The 20,107-nt window shown below is 36.8% G+C and overlaps 2 protein-coding genes across 2 annotated transcripts; one reads left to right on the top strand and one right to left on the bottom strand.

Annotated features, from left to right (window-relative positions):
• Positions 1 to 10,673, top strand: SRSF10 (serine and arginine rich splicing factor 10). The gene is made up of 6 exons (XM_065421587.1): positions 1 to 198; positions 2,515 to 2,621; positions 4,346 to 4,447; positions 7,845 to 8,007; positions 8,309 to 8,362; positions 8,530 to 10,673. The coding sequence occupies exons 1-6, from the start codon at positions 134 to 136 to the stop codon at positions 8,825 to 8,827; spliced, it is 789 nt and encodes a 262-aa protein (XP_065277659.1). The 5' UTR covers positions 1 to 133; the 3' UTR covers positions 8,828 to 10,673.
• A 5,085-nt stretch (positions 10,674 to 15,758) lies between these two features.
• Positions 15,759 to 19,882, bottom strand: PNRC2 (proline rich nuclear receptor coactivator 2). The gene is made up of 2 exons (XM_065421906.1): positions 19,795 to 19,882; positions 15,759 to 18,499 (listed from the first exon to the last, which is right to left on the bottom strand). The coding sequence occupies exon 2, from the start codon at positions 18,479 to 18,481 to the stop codon at positions 18,056 to 18,058; it is 426 nt and encodes a 141-aa protein (XP_065277978.1). The 5' UTR covers positions 18,482 to 18,499; positions 19,795 to 19,882; the 3' UTR covers positions 15,759 to 18,055.
• Between the last annotated feature and the right edge of the window lie 225 nt (positions 19,883 to 20,107).

The following is a 20,107-nucleotide window of genomic DNA, read 5'->3' as shown; positions in this document are numbered from 1 at the left end:
TCTCGCCGGAAGCGCCCCGCAGTCTCGCGAGAGGCGGCGAGGCCGTTGATAGTGGTGGCGCTGTCTCTCTCAGGAGAGTCGCTTCGCTCCTCTTTTCTCCTTCGCGTCTGGGCCCTGCCTGGGAGCCGCCGCCATGTCCCGCTACCTGCGCCCCCCCAACACCTCGCTGTTCGTGCGGAATGTGGCCGACGACACCAGGTGTGTGTAAGTGCGGGGGGGATCCAGGGAAGGGGGCTCGGGCAGGCGGGCGGGGGCGCTGGGAGGGGCGGCGGGCGGGAGCATGGCGCGAGGGCTGCGCAGGCTTTGGCGGGCTCACTAGGCCGCGCAGCCAACTACCACATGGGAGGAGGAGGGGGGGGTTCCCTGAGGAAGGGGAAAGGAGACCCAGGCCGTTTCCTTCTTCCCCATCCCTCTCATAGCCTCCATTCTTCGCATGCCTTCCGTTTTCCCCCTCCCGCCCCGCTCACAGCCGCTTTACCCAGCGCACTGAGTCCAGAAAACAGCGAAACAAAACCAGGGAGGGAAAACTTAGGACAAGCAGGAGAGCCGTAGAGACCCCGCGGATTAACTTGCGCTAGCTCAGCACGAGGCAGGGGTTGTGCGAGTAACCCGGAGGCCACATTCTGTGCTCCAGGACATTTGTGCACCATCACGTGTAGCTCCCCAACAACCGCTGGTTTCAAATACTTGCCCCTTGAGGGTAGAGTAGAGCCTCAGCAGAAACAGCGATTGCCGTGAGTTGGAAAAGCACCAGAGGTTCTTAGTGTACAGAAGCTGCGCGCCCCCAACACCCGCGCGTAGTGTTTTTCCTCTTTGGATAGGATGTTACTGCACTAATGGTTCTGTAAGGTGTTGATTTGTGAGTTTTCAGTAATCCGAGAGAAATAAATAAGGGGAGGAGTTGTCTAAAGTTACATTTCACAGTTGTCTAAAGTAAAAGTGTCCACGTTCCAAATACATAAGACTGCTGTAACTTTTATTTCATCAAGCAGTGGAAGTACAACATATATTTTTCTCATTTGTAGTCTGGGTATTTTTAGCAAACTGCTTATTCTATCACATCTCCCTGATACCTTCTTGATATATCCTTCTGACACTTATTATAAACGTTGTCGTTTTTATTTGTTACGTTAAAGTGTTTTTGAGGATGTAGTTTGTATTAAGTACATTTATATATTAAAGGTCAGAGATTTCTCTATAAATCCTATTTAAGTCAGTAAGAGTGTTGCTTTTGTGGAATGCAGGATTAAGGTCTAAGGATATGTTGTTTAACTTGCTGTCAGGAAAATAATCTACCCTAAAGGAGTCATGCAATAAATAACATTGAAGTAGAAATGATGGAATGGAGTAGGAGTTGCATTTTTTCCCTATGATACTGATAGTTCTGAATTGGAAACAGGTTATGTGTGAAAGCTTTTTTTGTGTGATCATCTGTCTTTCCTCCGTGATTATACTTGTGATTAGTTTTAGAGTGAAATTTATTTAATGACCAGAACAGTTGAGGAAGAAAACTATTACATATAAATTTTGAAGAGAATGGGGAACCTATTTGGTCCCTTTCTGTAACATACTGTGAAAACTCTGCCCTTTGTACCCATACCATGATGTTGAGTTTTCCTATTGAATCTTTGTTTACCTCCTGTGTTCTTATGACTGGTGTGTGTCATGCATTCTTCCCCAGACTGTGAGGAAGAGAGATAAATAGTGGTAACTTTTCATCATTGACTTTCCCAGCCATTACTATTTTATGCATATAAAATAACATTCAATGAAATCTGTATGAGAGAGTTGATGATGTTGGAGGGGAAGAGCGGATGATTCCAAATAGCGATAGACCTATTGAACAGAATTATACTCTTTTTTTGTTAGATCACCTCCATGAAGCAATTAACTCTTAGCGGTTTGAATGGCTGCTTTAGACTAGTTTTGTTGTTTGATGTGTCTGAAATTCACCTTGTGAGATAGAATGATTATTTTTGAGGTTCTTGAGTTTCCAAATGTTGTAACTTTCTGTTTTCATGGTGCAAAAATGTGGAATTAGAAGTCTTAGAGAAGCTTTTTCTTAATTTTTTTGTACCAGATCTGCTGTTTCTTCTTCTTTCCCACCCACCTTCAATAATTCGGTACTGTTTACTAAATACACCATTACATGTTATGTATTTTCTCCATTTACACTTGCCCAATATTGAATTACACTGAGTTTTCAGATTCCAAGGTGCTAGCATAAAATTTTAATTATTCCAAGATTCTAAACACCTTGGGAGTTTTAGCGAAGCCCCTATAGTTGATGTATGATTCAGACCAGGTTTTTAATTTATTCTGATTAATTTTATCACAAGATTACTCCGAATTTTTTTTAGTTTTTTTGTACTTCATCATCTAGTTAGTTCTGAAAGCATGCTTTGGCCATATTATTTGATTCAAGATTTTTCAGTAGTTTCTTTAAATATTTCAGTTTGCAACTTAAATGTAAAAAGTCAGAGAATATATAAAAATGTATTTATGGTATTTCAGGTCTGAAGACTTGCGTCGTGAGTTCGGTCGTTATGGGCCAATAGTTGATGTGTACGTTCCACTTGATTTCTACACTCGTCGTCCAAGAGGATTTGCTTACGTTCAATATCCTTTCTTCAGATGGCTGATTAGTGAGGGGTGTTGAAGTTTGAAATTCAAGTTTGTGTATGAGGTAACAAATCTAAATGAAAAAGCAGTTTACTTTTGTGTTGTTTCTATTAAATGTCTTATTGTGGTGTATTCCATTTTTTCGAAGATTAACTCCTCACAAATTGCTCTTTACTTTTTTTGCAAAACTTTAAACCAGATCCAGTAAGATAAGAGCTATTTTGTTGAATATCTGTCACTCAAATCGATACTATATGATTTAAATGACAATTATCACTGACTCGGAAGTGTCTACCACATTTTTAATATAACTGATACTGAAAGTAAATTTGTTCTTGTGCTTAGCAAATTGTGGCTGGTATTCATTGTTAATTTAAAAACATGGAAACTGGAATCACTTGATCAAAAGCAGTTTGTATAAAAAATGAGGTAAACTTCTTTCTTTAATATTGTCCCCTAATTTACTGTCCTCTGTTGTTGCCTCAGAGAATGTAAAGCTGTACAGTAATGGCGACCCCAAAGAGAAAGCATGAAAGAACCTTTAGAGTAGAGTTCAACAATTAAGGCAAGTAGACAAGCCAAAGACCTCTTAAGGATCAGGCTTGAAGAGAAGGGAGAGTTTGGGAAAAGAAAAAGTAAAGAAAAGCTGGAAGAAGGACAAGCCATAATGGGAGACAAAGCTTCGCTTTATCTACAAAAGGGGGAAAAGGTTGTTTTTCAAAGTAAAAGATAAAGCCATCTGTCATTTTTGACCAAGCATCTCATGACAAGTCCTTCTGACAAGCACTTAAAGAGTTAAAGGTCAAGATGAAGTTGAATGGTGGCCAAGATTAAAGGAGTCATACCTGATGTATCCTACAGAATAACAGTTTTTTTTTCTGTTTCTCGTGTAAGTGGTAACTTGATAAATTATTCTGGTTTAGTCTGTTGACAGAACCTGTAATATTTCACTTGTGGGTGGTATTGAAATTGTAACTGTCTTGAATGAAATGCATTCATTCTTGGTTTATTTATCAAGATAAGTATACCTATATGGTACCCAGGAGATGGTGGACGAAGTTGGTATGCAGACCAATACAGATGATTTATTCTTTCGAATCCGCTAGACAGTGGAATATAAGTGAATTACAATGAACAGTTTTATGGATTAAAGATATTGATGATTACATTATTGAACATCTAATCCATAGCTTAATGTTTCAGTATATGCGTTATTCTTTAATAGAATACGGTGGTCTATATTTGAGTAACAATTGCTGAAAGTCATAATCAGTTTTAAAGGAATAGGTGAAAAGGGGAATAAGTTTCATGAATACAGTAATGTAATGAATGCAGAATTTTCACTTTTTACTAATGTTGCTTAAGCATTTTAAGAGATAGCATTCTCTCTTTCCCCCCCCCCCTTTTTTTTTGGGTAAGGCAAACCTAGAAAATCAGATCACTAATAACTAACCTTCTTTAACTACTTTTGATACATCAGTATGTATAGGAGAAAAGAAGGCTATGACATGGTGATTGTTCACTAAAGGATAAATACTCTTGCTTGTACCTATATCACAAGATTTGTATTGTATTCCTCTCTCCAAAAATTCTCCTACAACCTTACAGTTAATGGGAGACAGTTTTTAGTGTGCCCTATAGCAAGATTAAAAAATCCAGGAAAAGCTGTCAATTTGAAGTTGTTAACTACTCAAATTCCCAAGTACCTTAACACTTAGCACATTTGAAGATGTCCGTGATGCTGAAGATGCCCTCCATAATTTGGACCGGAAGTGGATTTGTGGCCGTCAGATAGAAATCCAGTTTGCGCAGGGTGATCGGAAAAGTAAGTGCCTTTGTGTGTAGTATCAGTATGTAGTTATATCCTTAATGTTAGGATAGTCAGAACGGAATGCCTTGCGTAAGTCGGGAAGCATCTGTACACTATTTTAATATAAATTATAGGGCTGTCAGGCGATTGAAAAAAAACTAATTGAGTTGTTAATAATAGAATACCCTTTCCTTAAATATTTATTTAAAGTTGTCTACATTTTCAAATCTATTGATTTCAATTACAACATAGACTACGAAGTATACAGTGCTCACTTTATATTTTTATTACAAATATTTGCACTGTAAAACAAAAGAAATAGTATTTTTCAATTCACCTAATACAAGTACTGTGGTGCAATCTCTTTATCATGAAAGTTGAACTTACAAATGTAGAATTATGTACAAAAAATAACTGCGTTCAAAAACAAAAAAATGTAAAACTTTAGAGCTTACAAGTCCACTCATTCATACTTCTGCCAATCGCTCAGACAAACAAGTTTGGTTACAATTTGCAGGAGATAATGCTACTCACCCAATGTCACCTGAAAGTGAGAACAGGCGTTCGCATGGCACTGTTGTAGCTGGCGTCGCAAGGTATTTCCGTGCCAGATGTGCTAAAGATTCATATGTCCCTTCATGCTTCAACCACCATTCCAGAGGTTCTGGTTCTGACAGGTTCTGCTCAATAATGATCCAAAGCAGACTGGACCAACGTATGTTCATTTTCATCATCTGAGTTGGATGCCACCAGCAGAAGGTTGATTTGGGTTCTGTAGTTTCCGCATTGGAGTGTTGCTCTTTTAAGACTTCTGAAAGCATTGTCCACGTCTCGTCCCTCTCAGTTTTTGGACGGCACTTCAGATTCTTAAACCTTGGGTCCAGTGCTGTAGCTATTTTTATAAATCTCCCATTGGTACCTTCTTTGCATTTTGTCAAATCTGCTGTGAAAGTGTTCTTAAAACGAATGTGTACTGAGTCATCTGAGACTGCTATAACGAAATATATGGCAGAATGAAGGTAAAACAGAACAGGAGACATATAATTCTTCCGCAAGGAGTTCAGTCAAATGTAATTAACACATTACAGCTCTACCCCTATATAACGCTGTCCCCGGGAGCCAAAAAATCTTACTGCGTTATAGGTGAAACCGCGTTATATCGAACTTGCTTTGATCCGCCGGAGTGCGCAGCCCCATCCCCCTCCCCTCCCCCGGAGCACTGCTTTACTGCGTTATGTCCGAATTCGTGTTCTATCAGGTCGCGTTATATCTGGGTAGAGGTGTATTTTTTTTAACGAGCATCATCAGCATGGAAGCGTGTCCTCTGGAATGGTGGCCGAAACATGAAGGGGCATACGAATGTTTGACATATCTGTCATGTAAATACCTTGCAACGCTGTCTACAAAAGTGCCATGCGAATGCCTGTTCTCACTTTCAGGTGACATTGTAAATAAGAAGCAGACAGCAAACTTGTTTGTCTTAGCGATTGGCTGAACAAGAAGTTCTAGGCTCTAAAGTTTTACATTGTTTTGTTTTTGAGTGCACTCATGTAACAAAAAAAATGTGCATTTGTAAGTTACACTTTCAGGATAAAGAGATTGCACTACAGTACTTGTATGAGGTGAATTGAAAAATACAAATATTTGCACTGTAAAAATGATAAAATAGTAATAAAAAACAATATAAAGTGAACACTGTACACTTTGTATTCTGTGTTGTAATAGAAATCAATATATTTGAAAATGTAGAAAAAAGTCCGAAATATTTAATAAATTTCAATTGGTATTCTATTGTTTAACAGTGCAATTAATTGCAATTAATTTTTTGAGTTAATCGTGAAAGTTAACTGCGATTAATCAACAGCCCTAATAAATTATATAATTTACTTTGTTTCGACATCAAAATGAAATGCTTTGATGGTTCTTAATACAAAATGATACTTAATATGTATAATCAATTTCACACTTAATATGGCATATGGTATAAGAAATCTTTGGAGTTTAGCATATAATTGAAAGTAAGTAGTCTTATTCCAGTTTTTGTAACTCTAAAACAGAACTAGTATGGTTGTATTAAGTATTATTCTTCAGAAAATGGCTGATTTTAAGAATGCATTACAAGAAACTTGTAACATGTTAGTATTCTAAAACATGTATATGCAACTTTAGTCTTATTTGTCTGATGTGTTGGCCCAAGGATCTTGCAGAACAAAGTATCAGAGAAACAATATACCTGTTATGTTCTCCCAAAAAAATTGCATGCAATCCTTGAAGTCAGTGGGAATTGTATGCATGCAAGGACAAAATTCAGTCCTGAATGTTTGTGGTTTTTTTGGCCGAGGAGTGGGATATAACATTGCCTTAAGTTTCTTTAGGAAAATGAATTAACCCTTTACTATGCATTTGTTAACTGCTAGTGCACACATCACAAGTGTGTAATTCCAGACACTGGCTTCATTGCAACTTGGAAACTGTTTAAAATATACATTTGAAGCATAGCAGTGTGAGGTTAATATACCCAATATTGCTTCATATTTGGATGAGGGGTGCATTTAATTCAAGGGGAAAATACAATATAGTAGTAGTAATGTGCTGCTATTTCTCATCTCCCCTTGCCCCCTTTTGGGGGGGAAAATAGAACAGGACCAAGCCTATTTCCTGCCAATTTTGGTTGAAAGGGTCATAATCAGTTTATACTTCACTCTTGTTTACCTTGTGTATAATCAGTTTCACCACTTTCCCTGTATAGATTCTGTTGTTGGTCTGCCAAAAAGGAGAAACTTTTTTCGTTGTTTAAAAAAAAAAAAAAAAGACTGGGAAAATCAGCAGACTGTGGGGTGGGTGTAATACTTGAAGCTTTTTGCCGATTTCTTTAAAAATTGACTAGATTTCTAGTTGACTGTCCTCTTAACTGAATTCAGAAATATCAAGACATAACAGGGCCATGAAGCTCTACTAACAGGCCAACTGAAGATTATAAGACTTTCTCCAATGGGATAGAACCAGCATAGCCAGCTCTTCACTACCAGTTGGTATATGTGGGCAGGGGTATGGCTGAAGCACTGCTACATCCAGGCAATACTCTGTTACCCAAATCATCATTCGCAGCTGGCAACTGGACACAACTTACAGCAGCCCCAAGGCTGCTCTAAACAGTAGTAATGGGGCATAAAGATGGTGTGCAACCACTTTTACATCTCTTACATGTGTCCTTTCCGGTCTTCATCAAAATGCATTGTCTTGACTCAGGAATTGAGCCCAGTTAAATTGATTTTTGAAAACATGGGTGCCCCCACTAATGCATAATTGAAATTCAAAGGAAGGAGCAGGGAGAACTGATCTAGAAATTAGAAAGTTACATTTGATTTTTTTTTTTTTAACAAAAATGTTAAATGTTGCTATTTTTCTGCAGCTCCAAATCAAATGAAAGCCAAGGAAGGGAGAAACGTGTACAGTTCTTCTCGCTATGATGACTATGACAGATATAGGCGATCTAGAAGCCGGAGTTATGAAAGGAGGAGGTCTAGAAGTCGTTCTTTTGATTACAACTATAGAAGATCTTATAGTCCTAGAAAGTAAGTGTAGTGTTTGACTTCAACTACACAGCAGTCAGTTGGAGAAGAAAAAACATACTGACTATTTAGTTGTTAACATTTTGAATACTTTTTTTGTATGCTCACTTTGTAATCACATGCGTGGGAGTTACTGTATTTTGCATGCTTCATCAAAACAGAAATATTGAATGAAATACAATTCTGTGCTTCATATTAAAGAATTAAAAGCAAATGCACATCTCAAAAAAACTAAACTTATTAATCATCTATATAAATACAAAGGTATTTGTCACCGTTTACTTTTTCTGATGTACCTTTTTAGCAGTAGACCTACTGGAAGACCTCGGCGTAGCAGGAGCCGTTCGGACAATGATAGGTAAAAAAAAAAAAAAATTTTACACCGTTTAAATTCAGAACTAGATTACTATAATCCTTAACTTTAGATTAAAAAATTTACTCCTGCAAAAATGGTTTAAAAAAATGTACTAGATGTCTAAGAATAGCATTTTTATATTCAAATCTCTCTCCCCTTTATTCTGATAGGTTCAAACACCGCAATCGATCTTTTTCAAGATCTAAGTCCAATTCAAGATCACGATCCAAGTCACAGCCCAAGAAAGAAATGAAGGCTAAATCACGTTCTAGGTCTGCATCTCACACCAAAACTAGAGGCACCTCTAAAACAGATACTAAAACACAGTATAAGTCCAGCTCAAGATATGAAAAGGAACCGAGAAAAAAAGAACCAGCTAGATCCAAATCTCAGTCAAGATCACACTCTAGATCTAGGTCAAAATCCAGATCACGGTCATGGACTAGTCCCAAGTCCAGTGGCCACTAACAGTGTAACCATCTTGTTTTTAGGCATGAATCATTCATTTACACACAGTTCAGTTTTCTTAAATTATCAGGAATATGATGTTGCAACAGTGCTAAAAAGAACTTCTCTTTTTGTCAGTTTTCCCTGTAGCAGGCAATGGTTATAATTAAAATAACAGTGTTGAGAAGCCACTAAGAGAGTCCACTTCGTGAAATGTCATGGGCAGCTATTGATTTGATTGTGGTGTCTATGTATATTTTTGTAAAGATTTGCATTTTTTGATGCTTAAAATATTGGTGATAACTTGATTGACCATAATTTGCAACATTGTCCTATTACAAATTTCACACCCACAGAGAAATTGGTACAAATTGGTGTGGAGCTGTTAAACTAGCAGTTTAACTTGTTCTTCAATATTAAAAGTTTGCAATATGAATGGAAAACGAGGCAGCTGTAGTGCAATGCTGTCTGCTGTGAAATAGACTGGCAACATTATGTTTCCATTGTTTAAAGGGAGGAAATCTCTATTTTTTTCATTCCCACCTACAGCAAGTAGACACATGGTGTTGAAGTTTCTTGTTAACCCCACCATCTGGAGAGATGGTACTAACATTGCATATAGTATATGGGGGAGTCACCGTCTTGAGGATTCATGGGGGATCACACAGTGTCATGATTGTTGTCAGGAGAGGGCTTTGTTGTTTTTACCGGGCTGCTAATATTAGCTGTTTAACAAAAACATATACATTTGAAAATATTAAGGTCACATTTAAGCAAATGACAGAGCAGCTACAATATTAGGTTAATGTGTGTACATTTTATTCAGTTTTTGTATCTATTCTAAATTTTAGTGAGCAGTTAATCATAAATTGCTTAGTTTCCTGCTGTTAGATGCAAGTAGATTGTTTCAAGTTGTGTGTGTACAGTATATAAGAACTAAACTTTTATGCCAATTACTCTTGTGGTTAGTTGGTGCATTCATAGATATCAAACTCTAGCCATCTCTCTATTTGTGAATAACTAAAGGATTGCTTTTACACTTCAAGATTTATCTAGTCAAACAAGCCTAAATTACATCCCTTCGTCCCCAGACTGGATAGGGCTTTGGTTACAAGGTTTCATTTTAAATTACGTAAGGACAAATCTTTCAAGTTGGGTGTGAATTAGAGCTGCATCTCTAGCTATTTTGTTTATCACAAATACAGTATCTTGAGTAAACTGATGTGAAAAATAGTACAATACCAGTATGTAATCTCACAAGTATTTCTCTGGAAGGCAAGATGTTTTGTTAAGAAAATGGCTTCTGGCTTTGAATTTAAATAGGAAAAAAACAAGCCAGTGTCAAACACCTTATGTTCCTTGCTGTCTGTATAGTAGTGTGTGAAGATGTTGGTGAAAAAGTTTCCTTTTTAGAGAATTACTTTTAGGTTTTGGATTTAGTAATTTCAGCAGGGCCTTTGAGGAAACAGACAGCAATACTGGCTGTTGAATGTGCTTAAGGGGTTGATTCTAGAACCTTTGTATACTTGATAGTATTTCTAACTTTTTTCTTTACTCTTTGCAGTTAATGTTCATGTTCTGCTATGCAATCATTTATATGCACGTTCCTTTAATTTTGTAGACTTTCCTGGATGTATAGTTTAAAAACAACAAAGTCTATTTAAAACTAGCAGTAGCGTGCAGCTCTAGCAGAGAAAAGTTGTGGGATTAAACTTTGTATTTTCTTTCATATAGGGGCTTCTAAAAAGGTATTTTTATATGTTCTTTTTAACAAATATTGTGTACTACCTTTAAAACATCAATGTTTTGATCAAAATAACTAAAGACCCAGCTTATTTTGTGCTTGCTGTAAATTTAGCAAACATGCTGTAATAAAAAAAAAATGAAGGAAATACTGATCCACTGGAGTTATTGTAGCTTTAGAATTTGATTCTAGAGCAGCATTAGGGACAAGGCCATGCATCCTCTGAAGTAAGGTGCTTTAAGGTTTTAGTGGTAAAGTAGAACATGAATCCATTTATTTTGTCTATCTAGATACAATGTACTTTCTTTTTTCTTTTTTTTTCTTCTTTTTTTTTAACAGGGTTAATGGGTGAAATAATGTTAAGTGTATCTTTGGCCTAATAGTGCAAAATAGATTTATCCTAATTTCCATGATCAAGATTGCTCAACAGATATACAGATTTCCCCATTTGTCATATTTGAGATAATGCAGTAGACAAATCATGGGTTGTTAACCAGACTTTAAAGATGCATGAGGGAACAAAATTTCTAGGTAACAGCTAGCAGTTACTTACACTTACCATGTCACGCGCTGTAACAAAGGCATTTATCTGGTAGATTACATAAAAATTAATTTTTACTGTTAGAATTCTATTTTTTCTTTTCATCAACCTCTCAAAGCCTGAGATGGCTTTTGGCAATAGTAGAGCATACAATGCTTTATTAAATGATCAGAACTTGTACAAAAAGGGGAAATAATGTCCTGATAAAATTTACTATGGACTCCCAATCTTGGAAAACAAAAGTGTAGAGGCTTAAAGGAATTTTAAGCATGTAGATAAGATTGGGGCCTATACTTATAATGAACTGTTTTATCGGATATTAACAGCAAAAGAGAAATTGACTATTTTGAAAATTGTAGAGTGTTAAAAACCAAAACTGATTCAGTGCAGTTTGTTCTAAAAATATAAAATCTATCAAACTCCAAATAGAAAGTCTTTATTTTGAAAAGCCAGCTTGATTGAAGTCAACTGTAGCATGACTTTAACTTGTGCATCTGAGCAAGCCAGAAAAGCTAAGCACAAACCCACAACGTTGCAAGAGTGAAGATGGTACCCTAGTTCTTGCTCCAATGGGGAAAAAATGTTGAAAAGGCTGTTCTGTGGGGCCTTTCAGCCAGGAAGAGGATTACCAGGACATGGCCAAGGAGAGAGGGAATGTTTGTATGTTTGTGTAAGTCAGCCCCTGCAGAGACCATTATCCATCCCCAATGCACACACCTGCTTTAAGAGCAAATAAGCCCCTCTTGTGCAAGCTTTCTGAAGGCTAAGCTGCAGGAACATGTGCATACTGCAAAACAATATGTATATACATCTTTGAAGCGGTGAGGAGGGTGGGAATTAGGCTTTTCTGTGGTAAACTAGAATTTGCACCTAATGCAGATTCTGTAGAAGTGAAATAGAATGTTGTTGGCTTTTTTTTTTTTTTTTTAAAGGGGTATGGGGGAGCTGCAATCCATAACAATTGCAGCAGAAAGGTTTGTTTCAGCAGTAACAGACTGCTCTACTGGAACTTCTATTCCACGTGACTAGGATTAAATCCAAAAGTCCATGCACCCAACTTAATTTTAATGAAAAGCTTCAACCACAATGGATAAAGTAGCTGTGTGTTCAGATTAGGACTGGTGGTAAATACAGGTGTCACTGAAACAGCATAGATGTTTATCCATTATGTGCCTTAAATGCTTACACATCTATCTTTAAATGTACATTATGAAAGCTTATTTAGAGTCTGAAAGTTTTACATGTTTTGACACTTCTGCTCTTGAAAAGAGCCTCTTAAAATGAATTTTGTATTGCTATAGCTTGAAACGTTAGAGGACAGTTGGATGTTATAACTAGGATTGCAGTGTATTACAGAACTTACATATTTCATTTTTTGTCAGGAACACTGCACAAAATATTTAAGTATGAAGGAATATAAAATTCAACATTTAGGAGTATAATATCCCACTAATACTCTAACAAGATACATGCACAAAATATAGCAATGCTCTTAAAAAGCTTCTAGACAGCTGCTATCAGATTTGTTTGAAGACATTATCATTTGAGAATTGTGTACGGTGAGGGAAGACTGAAACCTGTTGTATTCGGGGGAAAAGATGTTTTATTTGTACACCTCACCATCCTGCCTTAAATTTTCTATGTTCCATCTGTTTAAATAACTCTGTGAATTGGGAATAAAATGTACAGGATTTTTGCTATATCCTGAAAGCACCTTCTGACTTAGAATGACCACAGCTGTAGTCTGTTCCACTGGTCATCCTGCCTTGAAATACCTGTGAACAGACTTTCCTTGGGCCCAACTGTTTTTGGAGCCAAAGTGTATTCATCAATAGCAGGCCCACAGGGAGGTTAATGCATAGATATGGAAAGAAACTTCGTTTTGAAGTTGCAGCTATGAACAAGAGTTAATGTTCTTTTAAATTTCCTTTTGTGTCCTGTACTTGGAATATAGGTTTTTATTGCGTTTTTCACATTTGGAAAACCGTATTGGCTTTCTACTTATCAGATCTACTTATTTGGCTTTTTCCTTTCTACACAAGTTGATGTGAAAAATGGCATCTTTCCTTGTTTTACAGTTAATCTGTAGTCTTATCACAGTCAGTCTAGTATTTTGGATAGCTTTTTTGAATAGCTGGCATTAAAACTTGTAGTTGACAAACTGAAAGGCATAATAATTTGAGTGGCAGCTGTAGTGTCAAATGCATACAGAAAAAGATTTTGTATTTCAACCAGAAATAGAAATCTTCCTTTCAAATGTTGTTCACTTACTCAGATGCTGATGGCAGCAAGTCACAATCTGGAATAACACTAGCACTTATTTCAAATAAATAGCTTCTCTCTAGCAATGAGTTTTAATCTGAGCAGCATTGGCTGTTTCATGACATTGTTTGAATAAAATGTCAAATTAAAGATTAAGGTTTGAAGCTTACAAACTAATACTGTAATCTTCACACTAAAATACAAATTTCAGAAGTGAAATTTGCTCTAGTTCTACTAGTTGTAAATTGCTTGAGCTGTCTGAAATATATGAACAAGATCTTAGACTACAACAGAAGAAACTTTTCAGTGAATAACTTTCAGGCTGTCCTGGTTTGTAGTCTGTTGTATTGGGGTTTTTTTCTCACCCCTTTTCAACTATTCATTTCATATAACTCTGTTAAATTTGTAAAGGCTTGAGTATAGCAAATCAAATCCCTACCTGTACTTGGTAGGCAGCTGATCCTCACAATTATAAGTATTCTACATCTAAGCAATTTTATATGGACCCTTGTTACAGTAGTATTTGAGCACCTTGCAACAACCCTGTGAGGTAGGAAATCTATTATCCACATTTTACAGATGAGGAATCAAGTCAGAGAGAGACCAAATGAATTCCAATAGGAGTTGGAGGGCCTAGATTCTGTTTAAAAATTTCTGGTCCCATGTGACTTGCCAAAATCACAGGAAGTCGGGGGAGCAAGGAATTGAACATCAGTTTCCTGAATCGCAAACTAGGGCCTGAGCAAGTAGGCCATCCTTCCTGTCCCATGAAATCTGAGGGCCCATGTGCTTCAAATGGAGGTTATTTTTATGTCAGGCTAAATTTGCTTTTTATAAATAGGGATTATTTAACTGAAGTGCAAATTAAAAGTAACAGAGGCAATTGAAAGGTGAAGCTGAGAATTTAAATGGTATCTTTCTAAAATGTCCACCTGTTATACCATTAATCTGATTGAAAAAAATGTGCTACACTACTGAAGAGCAGAATGTTTAAATCCACTGCTCTTGGAATGTCTTGAAGCACTATTCTGTAGTACCCAGGATCCCATCATGGTAGGTGCTATATGAACACAGAACCATCTCTTCTGGGGGGAAAACTTTGCTTTTTCTAATTCCAGTTACTCACTGTGCATTAATGTTGAGTTTAAATCTGGATTTTTATAATTGTTCATTACACATACTGGATTTGACTGAAGCAGAACGTTGAAAAATGTATGGATTGTGTCTTAAAAACATGAATATCACCTGGATTTAAGTTCTCAGGCTTCAATTGTGAAGGGAAAAAGGACAATCTCTTGCAGAGTTTTCCTTTCAAGCATTGGTGTTAAATGGGTATGAAGACTTTTTAAACCTATTCCAACCATGTATAGCTTGGGTTTTGGTTTGAGGCCAGGCACTAGCAAAACTAGGGAAGACTTGACATTTGTGTAAAATATGTTTCAGCCAGCAAAAAAAGCGCACACTTTCTCCATTAGAAAAAAGTCAATTTTGGAGAAACAGTAAAAAAAATAAGGAACAAAACTTGTCTTATGGTTTCTGACCTTCATATTAACTAGTCAAGTGACCAACTGCACTATAAAGCCTATTTATAAAGCAGCTCGAGATTAGCAAGTGGTTGCATTGGTGTAAAAACTCAGGATAGTTACTTTCAAATACTCATCCATCTCATAGAAAGTATGCTCATGGGTACTGTAGGAGATAGTTAAGAAGGCTGTATGGAACAAGAGGGTTTTTGTTAAGGGAAATACTCATCCATTTTTTCTGAAACCCTGTCCTATAGCTTCAATTGCCACTTCTATACCACTGATTTTTAAGTCTACCTAGCTCTACAGCTATCATTTTTTATTTGTAGTCTCATAGCACCTACCAACCCCAGTAATGGATTAGGGCCTCGATGTGCTAGGTGCTGTACAAACAACACGAAGGCAGTTCCCTGCCCAAAAGAGCTTACAGTCCAAACACAAGACAAACTACAACTGCTGGTCACAGACAAGAGTATGAGGAAACATCTCTAGGTGTTGTCTCCATTACTGAATGTTTTCCTCTGCCTCTTTCAATGTACATTTCCACTATCATTCCCAGGCATAAAATCTAATGTGTCTCTCCCCACTACCCCACCAATTCAGCCATGCATTAAAAAATCTCCCCTATGGTCACCATCTGCACAAAAATCTTTGTTTACTACCTGGTCAGCTCAGGCAGAGTACTCATGTTCAAAATATTGCTGAAGTCCCCTCTTTCAGTATCTCTTACCTCAGAAGACATTACAGAATCACCTCTTTTTGTCTTAAATACAATCCTTCCCATGCTGAAATTCAATCTTAGTGTAAAATGTATAATGTAAGGCTGGAGCAATAAGTGATTCATTTATACAATTATTTTAAGAAACAAAACAACCAGACATGTTTGGGGGAGAAAAGGTTAGGTAGTTTATTTGTTTTGGGTGGTTGTTTTTTAGATTTCCAATTGATACATGTACAAGCAGTACTTCATAAACACTTTAAATTTCAAATATAACAATTATACTTTGGGTAAAATGGATGACATTTGGTGAGAGTTTGGGAGACAAGGAACATAATAAATTTAGAAAACTGCCAATCTAGTCATCTTATTTGGAGATAATATGTGTAAACATTAATAGCTGCCAGCACTTTGAATGTATAAACAGAACTATATGCACAGAAGTGCATCTTGAGCACTTAAAGAACCACTTTTGTTTTAGCAAGCTACTTTCTGTAATCATTACCCTATTTACTCCCCATTCTTCATTATTGCTGATTACTGTGTTTAAACAACTGTCTTCATATTCTTTCAGTATGTCACAAATCAGTTTCTCGCTTCCACCATGGAAGCATCTGTGCTTTTGTAGACAGTGGATTATGGCATCACTGAATAAAATCAAGCATTGGGTATCATATTACAAACAGCTTTTATTTAAACACTAATATGCTGACAACCAGCATACTGGGAATAAAGTTCAGAAGGAAGACTTAATAGGGTTTTATATATTTTTAAATAGAACAGCACTTCAGTGGTTCTTTAAGGGGAGGGACATTAAATACAGTATTGTTGCATCTATATTCCAAATAATAAAAGCCAGATGTGAATGGCTCAATCTTCATTTCAGCTTCAATGGAGTTACTGTGCTCTCAAATACAAGAATGCTGGATAAAACCAGCTAGAATACTTTTTAAATTGTAGGCAGGGCTCTAGCTCTTAGCTATTTATATAAACATGTCTATTCAGAGACCTTTACATTGACAGATTTTTAGAACCTTTTTAGTGTACTATAATAATAGTTCATCCCAGCTAAAGTCACTTTTATACATTCAAAACAGGTGCATTTTACACAGATTTATTTGTGTAGCTTTTTTTTTTTTAAGTTTTTTTTGTTTTATTAAAAATTCTAAAAGCCTCATTTGCACTGAATTTACTTAAAAAAAACAGCTTACAACAAAATCAAACAACGTGAATGTTCACTGGTACTTAAGTGCAAGGGCACAGCCACGTGTGTGCTTTTACAGTTTTCTTTAAACAAAATATTTATTTTTTAAATCAGGCCATGTACTCAGCATGGTCATCTTACATTCAGCAGTTTTGTACTAAAAATACTTTTTCTGCAGGAAAGCCCAGCATAAATTTACATATGCTACAAAGTTTTACATTTATTTACATGGCTCTTTTTTCCCAACCTATTTAAATGTTTCATACTTGCCACAAGCAACCCTAGTTTAAACAAATTCACATTACAGGGTATCCAATTTAAGACTAGCCCAAACAATTCTATCATTTCAGCTTTTTCAAAGATATAAAACATACAAAAATGCATTTTAAAAACTGCTCAGTGCAATCCCAATAAAGGAAAGGTTTTAGAAGTTTTTTTGGCAGTCACCTGGCAGTGCAAAATGCTTTTGTTAGTTGGCACATTTCAAATTGTACAGATTCAAAATAAAAATGCATTTCTAGATTTTTGAAATGATCAAGAGGTCAGGCAATTTTATCAAATTATTTTTCGCATCCTTACAAGACAATCTGTGGGGAGTAAATTTCCTAAAAACATCTAAATTTTAGTCACAAGTTTGTCTGCCCTGTCAATCACTGACTGATTAACAAACACTAAATAAAAGCTCGCTAATATAATTTAAAAAACATCTCTCTCCTAGGAGCTAGATGTAGATTTATTTTGTAAAAAAATGCTCTCTTAAGTAGCTTTCAACAGGTTTCACACAATTAACTGATCTGAAACAAGTATGAAAGATACTAGTTTAAGGTTTGAGTACTTCTGTAAACTGCTTACTTTTTCCAATCAAAGCTGCATTACATAATGTAGAAGTTGGTTTTCTGCCACAACTGTCTCTCATTTCCAGTGGGAAAAAATCAGCATATTTTAAGTGGTCACAGTTCAAATTCCAAGAGCAATACAATACATTAGCATTACTGACCACCAAACTTTGTTTAGATTGCATCCTGATATTGCAAGTACATAGTTTGTCACAGTAAATGCACACAACTCTGAATGATATGAAGAGTTAAGTTGGACATCTCTTGAAGAGAGGTCCCCACATCATGTGACTCAATTTTTATATGCAGTTAACATCTGATTCCATAAAAAATTGTGCATTTTGGAACTATGAATTTAACTAACATTCTTAAATTTGAAACCCTGTAAAAATTTAAACTTTTCAATTTTTAAAGTTCCATCTCAAGCCTGGACTTTAAGTAAGGTTTTAAGTTGAAAGGTCATTATTTCTTTATCAGAAGGATTAAAGGAAACAGGTACCCAGTGGCTTGGTGGCTTAGGAAGAACACTTGGTGAAGGTGGCTCGCTAAATTTTGCTCCAGCATAGTTCTGATTGGTTTGAGATGTGAAAAGTGAGTTGGGACTTGATAAAGTAGGACTCCAATTCTGATTATTTGGGAAGTGCACAGTGTTCTTGCCCCCATTTTGCATGGCCTGCCATGCAATAGATGATGAGCTACATCCATGTCCTCTTTCTTTCTTCATATAGGTCATCTTCATTTGAGAATTCTGATCTTTGCTCTTTTGCCTGTTATTAAGTTGTTTGTTCTTCTTGGTAATATTTCTAGACTGGGGAACTGGAATGCTGAACCTTTCTCCACCACCCATCTTCAACTTAAATGTCACCTGTATGAAAGGGAGGAACAATAGTCAGTGGGAGCTCTGAATGAGACACTGATTTTTCAAGGAAAGAAAGTTAAAAAGTTTGAAGTTCTAAACAAAAGAACTGAAGTCAAACTACACTCCCACTAAATTAATTAAAGGCAAATGTATTCCGATAGCAAGAGACTTCAGGTAGAACACATGATACCATTCTATAATTCTCTGATTGGACAGACCTTATTAAAAGTGTGGGGAGAGGGATCTTTAAATACCTAGCCCATTTGTAAATGTTAAAACAGAGGTCTAAATGTGTTTATGAATTCTGTAATAGCAAGGTCTAACTATTTTTGTACAAATTTGATACCACACGTCATTAAGTTAGCCCAGAACTTGGCAGAGATCAGCACTCAAATGAAGAACAGCTAAATCCAGGTAAAGATAGCAGAAGAAACACTTCATAGAGTTACAATACAGACTCATGGTTGAAGATGCATATATAAAATTGGTCCAGTAAGTCCACAGTTGAGAAGTTCTCACAGCTTCCTCATTTATGCTAAACTCTCATATAGCAGTCATGAGTTGACACATTCTGACATCAATGGCTAGATAGGAGACGATATTCCAACCTGGCCACCGTAAAATAAGCCTCAACTCCCTCCTGACTGAATTCTAGCAATGCAATCTACCTAGGACTCTCCAAATAGTATGAAGTGCAGAAGTTCCTCCTCAGCAATACAGGTTACCAGAAGCACATCAAACCTGTCCTCCACTTCTTACACAGGCTCCCCTAGAATATTGTATCAAATTCAAAATATTAATCCTACCCTTAAAGGTGCTTAATGATACCTATATCACCCAAAGCTGGGCAGTTGACAACTGATTACTGCACAAGATGTGTGTAGGAGCAGCTTTCTTGGTCCAGTCCAAGAGTGAGGAGCCAACTTCTGCAGAATCTAAGAACCATCACATCCCTCCCTTTCTAGCTGCAAATGCATTTCTTTCAACCTTGCCTTCACCAATAGAAACATAGACCATATACTGTCTTAAAGTTAAAATAAAAACATGGAGCCTTCTCCCTGGAGAGAAAGGAAAAAGAAAAGAACCACACTTTTGGTGGCAGATAGCGGATTACTGAAACCCACTCAGATACCATGGTGATGGGCATGGCATAAGAACCTGTAGAGAAAATGAGAATACTATCTGGAATCTAAAATCCAATTTCAAACCACTGCTTTCCAAAGCACTTGCAGCTAAGCTTGTAGCCAAATGACTTTCTTCCCCACTCACCACATCTTCCACAGTCATTATTATCCCTTTACCTTTCAGTCTTCTTTTCCGACTCTGCAGCCTCCACCTCTCGTCCCCTTTCCTGCTGCCAAGCCCGAAAGAGTAGGTGCTGTCTTCTGTTGGACCCCTTCCTTTGGCTCGGAATGGAAGTTTTCATGGGCTGATCTGCTGTGTTCAGCCAGGAAGCCGAGCCCAACATCGGATTCTCAGCACACAGGCTCCAGAGGAGAAGTCTAAGCTACGAAGACAAAAAGCAAAACATTTGAACTCAAGTAAGGGAAAAACAGGTGCTAGCCAAAAAACAATTTGGGATTGAAACTAACTACCATTTGCAGCAATTTCTAA

This window comes from Emys orbicularis, chromosome 23 (assembly GCF_028017835.1).
Source record: "Emys orbicularis isolate rEmyOrb1 chromosome 23, rEmyOrb1.hap1, whole genome shotgun sequence".
NCBI classification, from domain to species: Eukaryota; Metazoa; Chordata; order Testudines; family Emydidae; genus Emys; species Emys orbicularis.
Note: the sequence above shows the minus strand (reverse complement) of the source record. Positions and strands in the feature narration are given on the sequence as shown.

Bases quoted from the DNA above. Each gene is read 5' to 3' on its own strand.
- PNRC2 (XM_065421906.1), bottom strand. From the start codon at position 18,481: ATGGGTGGTGGAGAAAGGTTCAGCATTCCAGTTCCCCAGTCTAGAAAT.
- SRSF10 (XM_065421587.1), top strand. From the start codon at position 134: ATGTCCCGCTACCTGCGCCCCCCCAACACCTCGCTGTTCGTGCGGAAT. The intron at 199-2,514 runs GTGTGTGTAAGT...ATGGTATTTCAG, and splicing joins AATGTGGCCGACGACACCAG to GTCTGAAGACTTGCGTCGTG. The intron at 4,448-7,844 runs GTAAGTGCCTTT...ATTTTTCTGCAG, and splicing joins TGCGCAGGGTGATCGGAAAA to CTCCAAATCAAATGAAAGCC.